Here is a 13168-nt window from a genome sequence, read left to right as displayed (position 1 = left end):
GAGGGGGAAGAAGGGATCCGGGAGCTGGAGAAGGTAAAGGGCCACCAGGAGCTCCTGGTGGCAAGGGAGGTCCTCCGGGGACGGCAGCACAGATCGCCCTCTGGGAGAGAAAGAGGAGGGGAGACTGGTCATATGGAGCTGGGGGACACCACCCAAAAAATGACCCCAAGTCAATTTTTAATTTTTTTTTGCCAAAATTTAACCAGCATAGAAAGCACTCAAAGGCTTCAGCACTCCTGACTGAGGTCTGCTATAGCTGGAGAGGCAAAATTACCCCATCACCAGGAATGGACATCTTGGTGGCCCTCCCAACAAGCACCTTTCTCAGCCCCCTCATGCAGCTCAGCCTCCAGAAATCACCCCATGGTGTTTGCAAGGGGTTTGGGACTGGGTCACAACGAGGAGGAGGTTCGGGGCCTCACCCTGCTCATCTCGTGGAGTTGTGCCGTGAGATCTGCCACCTGTTGCTTGACCTGCTTGTGCTCGCTGGACTCCTTCTCCAGCTTCTCCTTCATCTTGTTCAGCGTCTGCATCATTTCTTCCTTCTCCTGGGCCTTGGCATCGCACTCCCGCTCCTTCTTCTCCAGTTTCTGCTGAAGCTCGGTGTGCTCTGAAACAGCCCCGTGAGACCACTTTTGGGTGACAAACACTCCCTTTTGGCAAACAGCAGCATGTGGGGGACCTAACCCCCATGCTGCCCTGCAGGGAAGCTGTGCAGTTAAGAAAAGGGAGCATGTGCTGTGCATTAATACCCCAGTCGGGGCCTCCCCATGAAGAAATTAGTATCTACTTTGCCCATGTCCTTTGTAAGACCCACAGTGTGATATTATCTCAGCCACTTAATAAAACCTGCAGAGTCCATCCAGCTAAATACATGTATACGTTATCCGTTTAGCTTACCCTGGGTGCTAAGGTTAAAGTTAACGCTTTATATCTCTCCAGCACTCACCTTTTCGCATTTTTTCTGCTTGCTCTTTCCACTGTTTCACTTCATTTTCATTGACTAACCTAAAAGGAAAAGACATGTAGCCCGTGAGACAATCCTACCACAGTAAACAAGTGACCACCACCAGCGAGGAACATGATTGAGCAAGCCTGGGCAACAGGATTTAAGGGTCCCAAACTGGTATTTCTAACATCTCTGCTCTGCCTCCCAGCAGCAAGGTTTTGCCATCTAGGATGCCGCGCTGTCTCAACAGCTCCAGGGATGCTGGCTTGTCCAGCTGAGGAGCAGAAACATCACCGGCTGACAGTAAGGGATGAATAGGGAACAGTGACAGCAGCAGTTGGGGGAAATAGCTCACTGAGGGCACACAGGCTGAGTTTCATTCACCTGCACATTGTGCTTAAGAGGTCCAAGTGATGCCAGCCTGGCAGGGAGAACCCCCAGCCCTGGTCCTCTTGCCCGCTGGAGCGGAAGGCAGCAAAGCCACGACGGCCTCGTGTTGGTGCTGCTCAGCAGCCAGCCCCAGGACAGGCGGGCGACCACTTACATTCGGACAACGTTTTTAATATTGAAGTTTTCCAGGGGAGTGGCGTCGGGGTCCTGCCCTTTGTCACTCTGGATGACGATCTGCTGCACGATCCTGTCGAGCAGTAGCCAGTACTGGACAGTGTTGCCGCTTCTTTTATCTGGAGGGGAAGGAGGGGAGAAAGTGAGGGGAGCAGCAGGGAGGTTGCTGCCATCCCTGGGGAGGAGACGTGGGCTGCCAAGCCCCCAGCAGCCAGGGTTTTCCTCTCCTTCCCCGGGACTCACAAGGCATTTGGAGACAGTGGTGCAGGATAGACATAAAGTGCGGGTACGCCTCGGTGTGTGTCAGCCTCTTCCTCGTCAGCTCAAACATCTGAGTCGCACTTTTGGTGTCGATGTGGACCTGCGGACAGGAGCGAAGCGAGGTCAGGCCACCGGGCTGGCAACGGCACCGCCTGTTTCCCGAGTCTCAGCTCCAAACCCCACGAGCCATCCCCATCCCATGCCTGATGGACAGACAAGCCCCACTGCCCTGCTAGGGGCAAACAGCGCTGCTCGGCAGCCAGAGGAGAAGAGGGATGAAGCGGGCTGTAGGATGGAGGTTGCAACAGAGCAGGGTAACAGGAGACAGATTTCCAACCTCCAAATTTTATCCAAAAGACCAAACTTTGTGCCAGACCACACAGGCGCTTTTAAAAGGAACTGTGACACTGAGTGCCGGTGTCTGCATCAGCAACGTTCGTACTCACCAGCTCAAATCTTTTGGCAAATTCCAGTTCGTCTTCATTTCTAAGCATTTCGAAAAAATCTAAGTGCCTGAGGAAAGAAAGGGGAAAAAGAAAGACTGTTAAAAGCAGATAGGAATATGACAATTAATGAATTGCAGGCAGCCAGTCTGGCAGCGGCCCAGAGACAAGTGGGATTTGAAACATCAACTGGATCTTCAGTCTTGAGCTCCCAGTCATGACAGCCTGTCCAAAGAGCCTTTTGGGATGAGAAGAGGAGGAGGAGGAGGGCTGGCAGCCCCTGATGGCACAACCTACCCAGCTCAGTCCTACGTTAGAGTGCAGCAAAACCACGCCGGGGTTTTCCCCTCCCTCTCTGGCAACAACAAATTTGCTCAGGAGGGGTGAGTCTAGACCCACATGTTTTCCCCAAAGGCCAAGTCCAGAAACCAGAAAGCAAGGATGCAAGTCAAGGGCAAAAATAACCAGTGGGCTGGGGGTCACTACTCACCGGTCAAGGGTTGAATTTTCATGCTCTCTTAGTTTATCAATGACTGGCTGGATCCCAAGCATGAGAAATTCATATCTCAGATGGAGTCTGAAATCCAGACTTTCCTGCAAGGGACAGTTGTCGGGTCAACACAGCAAGGTGCACATCCTCAGAAAGATTACTGAAATAAAACCACCCCAAACCCAGTAAAACATCTCCAAGAGCCCCGGTGCTCACCACGCCTGCCCCCTGGCTCAGGACTGCGTTGATGAAGGACATGATGGCTGTCTTGAGGCTCACTTCATCTCGATACCGTCCCGTGCTCTTATCCAAGTCATTGATCAGTGTCTGCCAAACACACAATGTCAGTTAAACACCCAGCGACAGCCCCAATGCTGTACAAACGGCCAGGGGACGCATGCAGGAACAACTCGTGATGCTCCTATAGCCCCCGCAGCAACCCGCTGGTGATGGATCACCAGCTGCTGCCTGCTGCAATGCAGCCCACCCCAGCACCCATTTCGGCACCATTCGGTGCTAACATCAGCCCATCCAGATGTGTCACACTCTTGCAGAGCTGTGATCCCAGCGACCCTGCAGAAGCAAGTATTTTTTTTTTTTGGGGGGGTGGTGCTGCCTTAAATAACTGGTTCCTCACTCTTTGCTCAGCTGCAGATCTCCTCAGACATGGTTCTGGGGTAATTCCCAGAATATTTAAGTTGCAAACGGCCATAATAAATCATCTACAAATGGCATTTAGATATCCAGGAGGACGAAGGGACAAGAATGCCGAATTTCAGGAGCCGAGGGGCAAGTCGAGACCCACCTACCTGAAAACGAGTCCGTTCGCTGGCGTATTTCTGGTAGTGCAGCATCGCCTCCAGTACCTTTTTGTGGCCGCCGGGAACCAGGCACACAGCGCCCATGATTTCCAGCACTGCCACCTTCGTCTTAATATTCTCCGTGCTCAGACTCTGAGCGATTACATTAATACTCTCTGAATGGGCCAGGACATGAGCCCGGCCCAGGGAGTTATTCATTAGTGCTTTTATACATCCAATAAGCGAGGTATGTATTCGAGACTCTGCTGTCTCATAGTCCATGCTTTTCAGAAAGTTCAGAATACACGACAAGCCATCCAGGTCGATGAACCGGGTCACAAACCTGTCAGAAAGAGGGTTTTTAGCTTTAAAATCAAATGCTAAAGGATCCTTTTACCCTCAAACAGGCTGACTTGTCTGTTGTTGTAAACCCAGGAACTTCTATATTTTTTCCTGGACTTTGGATAGCAGAAAGCCTGCAGGACTCCTAGGGTCCAGAGATAGGGATGGGGTTGCAACAATCAGCTTAAGTGGTGTCTGGTAGTGTAGGCAACCAGGCATCATCTGCACAAGGTTGTCCAAAGCTAGGATATTTGGAAGAGGACCAGCTAACCCAGCTGTTAGCACAAGCTCCAGAGTGGAGGTCAGGAGCTTGCCGCCACGCTGCTGCAAAACCTTCCCAGTCCCCAACCTGAGACACAAATCCCACTCACTTAGGACCAGTTCTGCACAGGACTAGAAGAAGCTCCCAAGCCCTGGAGTTGCCTCCTCATCATCCACAGATACCCCAACGTCAGCCGAGCCCATGTCCGTGACGCCTGCTACCTCTCCTGCCTCACCACCCACATCCTTCTCCTCCCTTAGGCACATCTCACCAATTTTACGGGATTTCTGATTTTTATGATGACTTACACCACCACTAAATAGAAAGCAGACAGCAAACGCACGGCAGTGCCCCAGGCAGATTCACTAGAGCAGGCAGACATAACACTGCACGCTGCTCAGGCATTTTAGGACCTCCCTGCCCGATGCCATCTAGGCTGGGTGTATTCTGGTTTGGCAAAAGGCACAGGCTCGGAAAGCAAATGAGCCAAGAACATCCCAGCACTGGGATGATTTTAATTCGAAACAAGCCATGCTGATGCGCAGCAACAAAAGGGGTAATTGCAGGCTCGAGGAAAACTGATTTCTCTGCTTCAAAGTCTACTCTTCTTCCAGCCAAAGTCAATAGGAAATTTGCTGTTCACTTCTCTGGGAGCAAAAGCAGGTCCAACAGGTAAAATTTTCTATAGAGCCTGCTGCATCCCTCTGACTTTTCCAGTGAGACAGACTTGCAAACCACTTTTAAGGACTTTGCAAAGTTTCATGGCTGGGTACCAGCCCTGCTTCCAGGGGACTGGAACCAGGGTTCCCTGGAAACTGGGTGCTCACCCTCGACCCTGGGAATTTCTTACCGAGTACCACCACCAGAACCATTGCAATAGAGAAATGGAAGAGGGGACTGTATTTACAAGTAGTAGCAAATTTGTTTCTTCCATAACCGGAACAGGTCATGCATTTCTTAATGAAACATATTCCCATCAGAAAATGTTGACCTGAGGCATCTTAAAAGGTTTTGCAGATGTGTGCATGCAGACTCCAGAAAAACTGAATTTAGGAAAAACTACAGACATTCAGAAAGAGTCCCACCCTTTCTTTATCCTCCCCATCAAAACCTCCTAGCAACATTTTTTTTTTTTCATTTCATAAAAGCCTGAAAATTCATGTGATTTCATTCCTTTAAAAAGTGCAAGAGAAGTTGAAGTTGAAACAAAGGGCCTGGTTGACCAACAAAAATTGTTTGTTGATTTTTTTTTTTTAAATTCAATCTGGAAGGAATTTTTACATTCTGTTCCAATGAGAACAAAAGCAAATTTTTTAAAAAAAGAAGTTGCCTGATTTGCCTGAACAGATGTGAAGGGCCTGGTGGCTCTTGGCCACTAAAAGGACCGGGGAAATGGAACAAAATGACATGAGGTGAATCGAAAAAAGCAAGTGGCATCTCAGGGTCCTTGCCTCCCTTGACCTGTGCAGCCCCCATTTATATTTTTATTTAAGCTCCCCTCCGCCAGAGTACATGAATCAAGAGCCACGACCGCAGCGATAAAGCCAGGAAACAGAAGGGAATTGCCTCATTGGTTTTGTCCGCAGTGCAGTCTTCAAACTTTCGATTGTTTTATTTCTCTCCTCCTCATCTTCTTTTTCCAAAGCAATCAGTGATTTTCTCTGCAAAAGGACAAAGGCAGATTTAAGAGGGAGTTTTTTAAAACTCGTGCCCGAGGAGTGGGAGCGCCCGTCATCTCGCTGTGCCAAGCCGTGGGGAGGGAGCTGGGACCCCAAACCAACTCTGGAAGTCTAAAAGTCTAGATCCTTATGGCAATCACAGAACTTGGGAAAAGGGGCGGTTTGGAAAAACCCTCCGTGGTCTGCAAGGAGATGGTCTGGGCTGGGGACAGCAGGATGAATCAAAGACGCTGCCTGGAAGCACCCACACAACTTGCTAGCGCATGTAAAATTAAGCTGCGAGTGTTTGGGGCATCACAAGTCAGCGATACCCCAAACCTACACGGGCTTTGTGCAGTCGAACAGCAGAGCAGTGCTGCTGACGACCTTGCATCCTCCTGGCCACTTGGGCTTTGTTTCAAAGCAGCAGGAAACAAACATCGGCTGGTGCTGAGTGAGGCTGCAGGAACCCAGTGCCCTCTTCCCCAAACCAGTCCTCAACTCCCCAGCAAGCTCTAGCAAGACACCAGGCTTCACTGCCCTGAGACGACCAGGATAGCTGGATCATCACCTTGAAAGGACACATTTAGCATTGTCCTGTGTGATCATTAAGTTCCAGAGTTAACATCCTGCAGGTAGGAGTGATGCCACCTCAAATTGCTGACCTGCAACTCATCCAGACGAGTCCATGTTGGAAGATGCTCAGGACTGTCCCCCTGCAACCCTCAGACTCAGAGCACCGAGAGGGAAAGGTTGCAATTCAGGAGAGGAGCATCCCAACTCATGGGCTCTGGATGTAAATCCCAGCACACTCTCTACAGCCCACGACCCTCCAGGAAATACACTTTGTAAAAGGAAGAGGTAAATAAGGGCATCACAGTATCCCATAAGAAAGTGTCCAGCTGAACCCTGCTCAGAGATGCTGCAGGTGACATCCGGGTGACGTGAACCTTGATGCATTTCCAGAGAACAATCCCAGGGCTGGAAGGGGCTGTGAGGATGCAGGGGATATGCCAACGCTAATTGGGGGTCCACAAAGAGAAGGTGCTAAATTGGGGCAGGGGAGAAGGAGGAGTCCTTTAGCCTCCCCTGGTACTCATGCATCCCAACCAGGTACCCATATGCCTCTGCAGAGGAGGTGGGGGGCTCAGGGGATGCCCCGCAGCCTGGAGGGGATGGGATGCTGCATCCACGCTCAGGGTCAGCCAGGTGGGTCCTGCCAACCCTGTCGCTCCCAGGTGTCCCAGTGCAACCCACTAGTGTGCATCTGGGTTTGGGACAGTGGCTGTGTGCATCGGATGCCCTTTGCATCTCCCACACTGGCTTTTGCTGTCCGGCTGGTGGGACAGGGCCCTGACTCCTGCAGCTCTACCTGGCAGCCCCAGGCAAGCATAGGGTATGGCTTGCTCACCCCAACTCATGCAACCAAGCCCACAGCTAAAGCAACATCCTGGGTGCTTCTCACACCATCCGACAGTGCGGGGCTCTCAGAGGTGTCAGGGTGAGCCCTGCCAGCACCGTCTGACACTAAGCCAAAGGAGAGAGGGTCCCAGTAGATATAAAGAGCTGTGCTGACCCCCGCATTTAATCCAGCTCTTCTTCGGCAGTGTGTCAGGGAGATCAAAGCCACCCTCCAGGCATCTGGCAGGCTTTTATCACAAGCTCTGCTCAGGCTCAGGGCTTTACCTGGCCAGCACCCTGTGGTCAGAGCCCCGGGTGTCCCTGCCTTCCCAGAGGAGAGCATCACACTCCCTCCTGGCTTGCAGCCTCCTGCTCACCCCTCCGTCCCTGCTCCCCTACCCAGTCCTACCTTCCCGGTCACCCTGTCCCTGTGACAGCAGGGCAAAAAGGGGGAAAAAAAAAAAAAAAAAAGAGAAATTACACTTTTCTTTTTCGTTTTCCATGCTGCTCCCATCCCTAGTGCAGTGGCCATGAGCCTCAGCACCTTCCGCCTCTGAAAGCAGGAGTGAGGATGGAAGGGCTCTGAACTGTGCAGCCTTGCAGGAAAGACATCTGTGTTTCCTACAGAAAACAGCACTATTTCTGTCTTGCCTGGCATGACGTTGACAAGAAAGTATTTCATAAAATCACATCTAAACACGTCCCCTGTGGGATGGACAACCCACAGCATCGTTTCACCATGGTCACCCAGCATAGAAGGGTGTCTTGGGATGGTACGCGGTAGCAGGCATCCATGAAAAAGCACAGGAGCTATCGGCTTCAAACCAGCCACAGCAGCCTGGTGCCCCAGCAGCATTGCACAGTCAAACGGGGTCTTTAAAAACCAGCCTGGTGGTTTTATACTGAAAGCTTCTGTTTGCCATCTGTCTCACAGCCTCCCCGCCCAGGGCAAGATGAAATGCCTTTCCTGCCATAGAAACTGCCTCCGTTTTCCAGCTGTATCTGTTGATCTAATGGAGGATATCTTTAAATCCTTACATCAGGGTTTCTGAATGGCTCAGACAAATTGCAAGCTACTGCCAAGTCCAAATTATTGAGAGATCTGCAGACCCAAAAGGCTGAAAACAGCCAGGTCACAACTTAGTGGCTACAACACTCGTTGCCCTCTCGGGCGCAATGCTGGCTGTGCCACAGACTGTCACCGCTGCGCTGCTGCCCCATACGGGGTTCACAAGCACAAAAGCATTGGGGAAACACTTACAGCAGCCATCGAATTCAGCTGATCGATATAAAACTCCGGCCAGCTGGTGGCTCCTTTATTTTCTTCCTGGTCCTGGACGAGGGGAAAAAAGGGAAACAAAGACAGCAGATTAGTAGAAATAGTATTAACGTCTCCTGCCCTTCATGACCAACAACCTCTGAAGCACCCTTGAGCTCTTGCATTACTTTATAGCAACATAAGCTTGACTTTCTACATTCTGAGCTCACCACTGACAGCTCCAGCTATGGGAACATTACCTGATTTATTGCACTAGCATATTTGGTGTACAATCTACTTCACACCATCTGCCTGTGACCAAACTCTGTCCCAATGATACTGCATCAGTCTTGTGGTTATCAGCTTTGGAGAAACCGCACTGAAATTTTACATCCAGATTTCTCTTGTACCAACTCTAGAGTGCCCTTGAAGTTTTGGCTGCACAGCCTTGATGAATGTGCTTTGGGGGAAAAAAAAGGAGTCTCTTACAAGTAAAGGAGAGTGAACAAATGTGACATGAACTAGGCTCCACTCTTGGCGCAGGGCCATGACTTACTGACATCCTAAGAGGGATTCCAGGCACAACACACAACTCCTCTGGGGGCTTCATCAGTTGTTAGGAGGGAACATGCACCTGGCAGTGTCCCCTGTTAAAGGATGTCACCCCTGGGCCCATGATCTATGACACTGAATGATGCACAACCTCATTTCGTCATCCCAGTCTACAACGGCCTGCATCTGGTGGGACTCACAAGGAGTTTTCAGGTTCTACCATGTTCTTGTAGGACATGACCGAAGGACCTTTGAGCCCAGCTCAGATAAATAACGCTGCTCGTCCCCAGGGACTGCTTGGCGCAAGCAGGAAGATTTTGAGGGAATACTTCAAGATCAACTCTTGTACCTACTGTATTTTCCTAAAAACTTATACCAAAAGAATAAAAAGGATTCACAGCAGAAATGCCACACAGGGCTAGGCTGGAGAGTCAACTGATACTACACAACTCCCAGGCATCTTCCCTCACTAACCATCTTCAATTCACAGCCCGAATTGCTGCACAGCTTTGCCCCCTCCCTGACTTTAAGAGATGTTTGCAAAGGTCATCCTACACCGCAATCGCCTGCGATGGTGGGAGCTGGACAACCTACTCCTCTGCTCCCACGTCCATGCATGCAGACAACTACCGATCCTTTGGCTGATTTCAGCAAGCCCAAGGAGCAGAGTCCCAAATATTTACCGTGGTTCAAGAGCCATACGTGGGAAACGTTTGTGCATCCAAACTTCCCAAGCTGCAGCTTGCCAAGATGAGAAAACACGGAATCAGCAATAGATAATTTGGACGGGACCCAGTTCCCCCACGGGCAGTGCAGCCCGTCCCCGTAGACCTGACCCTTCGCTCTGCTTGGGTCCTGGATGGGAACAAAAGAAATTTGGGAGCAACAAGGGACCTGGCAAACCCTTGGGCATCTCCTGTGACATGCTGAGGGCCAAGAGAAGCTGCTCATCCACCCTCGTGGCCACCTCCAGCCCCCTCCGAGAGGCCGTAATGCAGCCTGGCAGTAACCAGATCGCCCCGAGCGGCTCTCCATGCTGGCTGCCCGTGCCCTCGGGCAGGCTGCCTGCTGACAGATGCACATTTCTTAAATCTTATATAGATCTGGTCAATTTTAAAGCAAATAAAATAACTTTCCTGAGCAAGAAGACTGCATTCAGCCCTGCCTGCCCTCTGCTTTAATACTTCGTGTTGTTATCCCCTCCTTCTCCTGCCAAGAACGGAGGTTTTGAATGAAACACTTGATTCACCTGCCCTCCGCATTTCATGTTTTTTTTACCCAAGCAGGAATCAGCAGAGAGCAAGAATTTTTCTGAGATGTTAGAAAAACAACAAAAAAATCTGTCCTACCCGTGCTAGTGCCAAACCTAATAAATCTGAAGGAGGTCTCACCGCCTGCCTCTGCATGGATGGAGGACCATTCATAGGCACGCTCTGACAGTTTTTGCCAGCAACAAATAAAACTGTTCCTATCCTGTCCAAATAGTGCTTAAAAAAAGTGAAATGTTCATCTGCTGGCTGAGCGTAACACACCCAGCCTGATGGGGAGAGGCAGGGATGCCTTTGGTCTTCTTGTAGCCAGGAAAAATGGGATGTGCTGGCTTCTCTCCACTTTCCCCTCTCCCAAAAACTCGCCTCCAGCAAAGGCAAGAGGATGGAGGGGCAGAGATCTCTCACCGTCCACTGGCAAATGGACTCGGTGAAGCAATCCTCTTCAAATAACCCAGGGAAAACCCAATGCCTTCCCAAGGGGCTGGGAAGAGGACACTCGCTTGCGGCTGTCTCGTCCGTCAGAGCTTCCCACTGCTGGATTGTGCGGAGGAACACCTGCCGTGCCCACACGAATCCTGGCAGCCGGCGTGTCCGCTGACATACAGCCTGCCAAAAGACATCCAGCTTCTCAGAAAGATGCTCAGGAGCATGGAGAAACTGTCAGGGGGCTTGAGAAACAGGGCTATAATTTATATTAATGAGTAGAATGGAAAGGCAGAAATTATAGCACCACCCCCAGCAGAGCCGAAGGAAGGTCTTCTGCTTCTCCTGAGCAGGGTGGGAAAAGGAAACGGTCATATTTTGCAAAGTATTTGTCACCCTAGGGAAACACACATCATTTCTGCAACCTGTGGGTTAGAGCTGTCAGTTTAACCCAGGTGGGACCATCAGCTCCTGGGATCAAGGCGGGAGCAGGATACAGGGGAACTGCCCATGGACAGTCACCATGGGATGTCAGGTCAGGCTGCACCCGATGGCAAGTCCAATCTGCAGAGCATCGCTTGCATTATTTTCCTGCAACCGAAGGGCAGTTTCTTGATGCTAGCCTTATTCAGTGCTGTCCTGGTGGATGACCAGCATGGTCCCTCAGCAGTGCCAAGCAGCTGAGGTGAGGCTCAGACCACTTTCCTGCTCGGTAATGAACCCATCTGACATAGGCAGTCAGATCTTTCTGGTTTCTCAGCTCACATTGCACGCTTTCCTAAAGGACACCCCCATCTGCTCCTGCGTGCAAAAGCACATCCCTCCCTGGTACACACAGCCATGCACAGCACACCGTCTACACGGACCAGAAACAGGACAGAGCACGTACACGTGGCAGAGGCACTGAAGAAGAAGGGAGGGATGCTGGGGAGCCACAAGCCCCGTGCACGTCTGCCAACCCACCCCTCCGAGCCATCCCACGCTCTGCTGCGGGAAGGCTCTGCACAAACCCTGCAAAGCCTGCAGGCAAAGATTTTGATTTTCCCAGCTTTCTTGCCTTGCTTTAGAGGCTGGCATGCAAATGGTGCCCCGGGGGATGGCAGAGCTGGGGCACCCATGCGTGCCTTGAACATGGTCCAAAAAGGGACCCGCTCCTGTCACCTGCTGGAGACGTTACTGGAGGTCCTCCCCATCACCCCAGGGTACCACAGCACCTCTTATAAGGAGCATCCCTCTCCCACCAGTGCTCCCAGCAATGAAACCAACTGGGAAGGGTGGCAAGGTCCCCACCACGGCACAGCACCAAAAGGTGTCCAGATGCACGCAGCCAGGAGATATGGGTGGGGAGAGAGAGCCATGCTGAGGAATGGGGTGGGAAGGCAGCAGGGCTGGCTCATCCCACATCCCAGGACCTTTCCACGTGGTGTGAACACCTGTGAGGCGGGCAGGGATCAGGACCTGCTGCTCGTTTAGGGCTGAAAAGAAGCAGTGGAGCAAAAAAAAAAATAAAGGTCTCTGGGGTTCGGAAGGGAGGCTGAACAACAAAATTGGCTAAACTGCTCATTTATAATTAACGTGCTGCATTATAAATATTTCCCTTTGCTCAGCTCCCTCGGGCTCTTGCATTTCCTCCCCGAAACCCCCAATTTAGAGAGCACTCTCAATTAAGTGCAGCAGAACCTCATTAATTCAGATGAGCAGCCGGGGAGGCTCCTCAGAAAGCAGCTTCCCAGGCAAAGGAGGACTGCACAATAAAGCAGGCAAAGATCAGGGCATGGGCTTCCCTCGGCTCGCTGCAGGACACTGCTCAGTGGTAATTACTGCAGCTAATGGTCTACAGCACACTGATAAGTGTCCTTTAGTGCAATCGGTGGTGGCAAAGAAATCTCCTGACAAAACGACAAGCCCGGAGGGAAGTGACTCACAAGGCTTTGCTCAGAGCCAGAAGGAGGCAGGAACCTCTCCGGGAACCACGGGTTGAAAGGATGAATTTGTAAAATGGTTTCCCAGCACCCAAGGTGGGTTTTGGGGATGTGAGTTTTGCAGCCTGCTTTTGATGAGGGATGCCCAGATGTGGAGCTGAGTACCACCACCATCACCTCTCTAGGATGCTCCATCTCATCCCACTTGGCTGGCACGAGGGACACAAACATCTCCCAATTTCTTCTTCGCTGAGCTGTGTTTAGGTCTTTGCTGTGTTTGCTCTCTTCTCAAGTGAGGGCTGATCTGAACCCCGCTGACAGCCTGGTGCCGTGCTGTGGCTTACTAAAGCTCCTCTTTTAGAGGCAGGCTGATGGCTGTAATTGCACAGTGCAGCGATGGGTATCCCTTCTCATCTGTAACGTTTACATCAATATCCCTCACTGTCCTCCAGGAAACAGCCTGGATGGACACAAGTGCTCTGCTGCAAAAATTAGGAAACGCCAAATCCATGCAATCAAGGGCAATCTTTGCCCTATCCCTTCCTTTGTTTCCCACCTGCTCCCCGCCCCCC

At 51.2% G+C, this 13168-nt stretch overlaps 1 protein-coding gene across 1 annotated transcript in view; it reads right to left on the bottom strand.

Annotated features, from left to right (window-relative positions):
• Window positions 1-4: 4 nt before the first annotated feature.
• LOC104159001 (disheveled-associated activator of morphogenesis 1) overlaps window positions 5-13168 on the bottom strand; it is a gene marked incomplete at its 3' end in the record, with an annotated part of 54582 nt that continues 41418 nt past the window's right edge. Inside the window, exons 4-14 of the mRNA XM_009696793.1 lie at window positions 8432-8503; window positions 5678-5772; window positions 3517-3850; window positions 2924-3034; window positions 2708-2811; window positions 2221-2287; window positions 1757-1874; window positions 1494-1632; window positions 950-1008; window positions 423-610; window positions 5-100 (exon numbers count right to left, since the gene is read on the bottom strand). Coding sequence (XP_009695095.1) covers window positions 5-100; window positions 423-610; window positions 950-1008; window positions 1494-1632; window positions 1757-1874; window positions 2221-2287; window positions 2708-2811; window positions 2924-3034; window positions 3517-3850; window positions 5678-5772; window positions 8432-8503 — 1383 coding nt within the window. The remainder of the gene's footprint in view (window positions 101-422; window positions 611-949; window positions 1009-1493; window positions 1633-1756; window positions 1875-2220; window positions 2288-2707; window positions 2812-2923; window positions 3035-3516; window positions 3851-5677; window positions 5773-8431; window positions 8504-13168) is intronic.

The sequence above is a fragment of the Cariama cristata genome, unplaced genomic scaffold, assembly GCF_000690535.1.
Source record: "Cariama cristata isolate BGI_N322 unplaced genomic scaffold, ASM69053v1 scaffold3813, whole genome shotgun sequence".
Classification (NCBI taxonomy): Eukaryota; Metazoa; Chordata; class Aves; order Cariamiformes; family Cariamidae; genus Cariama; species Cariama cristata.
Note: the sequence above shows the minus strand (reverse complement) of the source record. Positions and strands in the feature narration are given on the sequence as shown.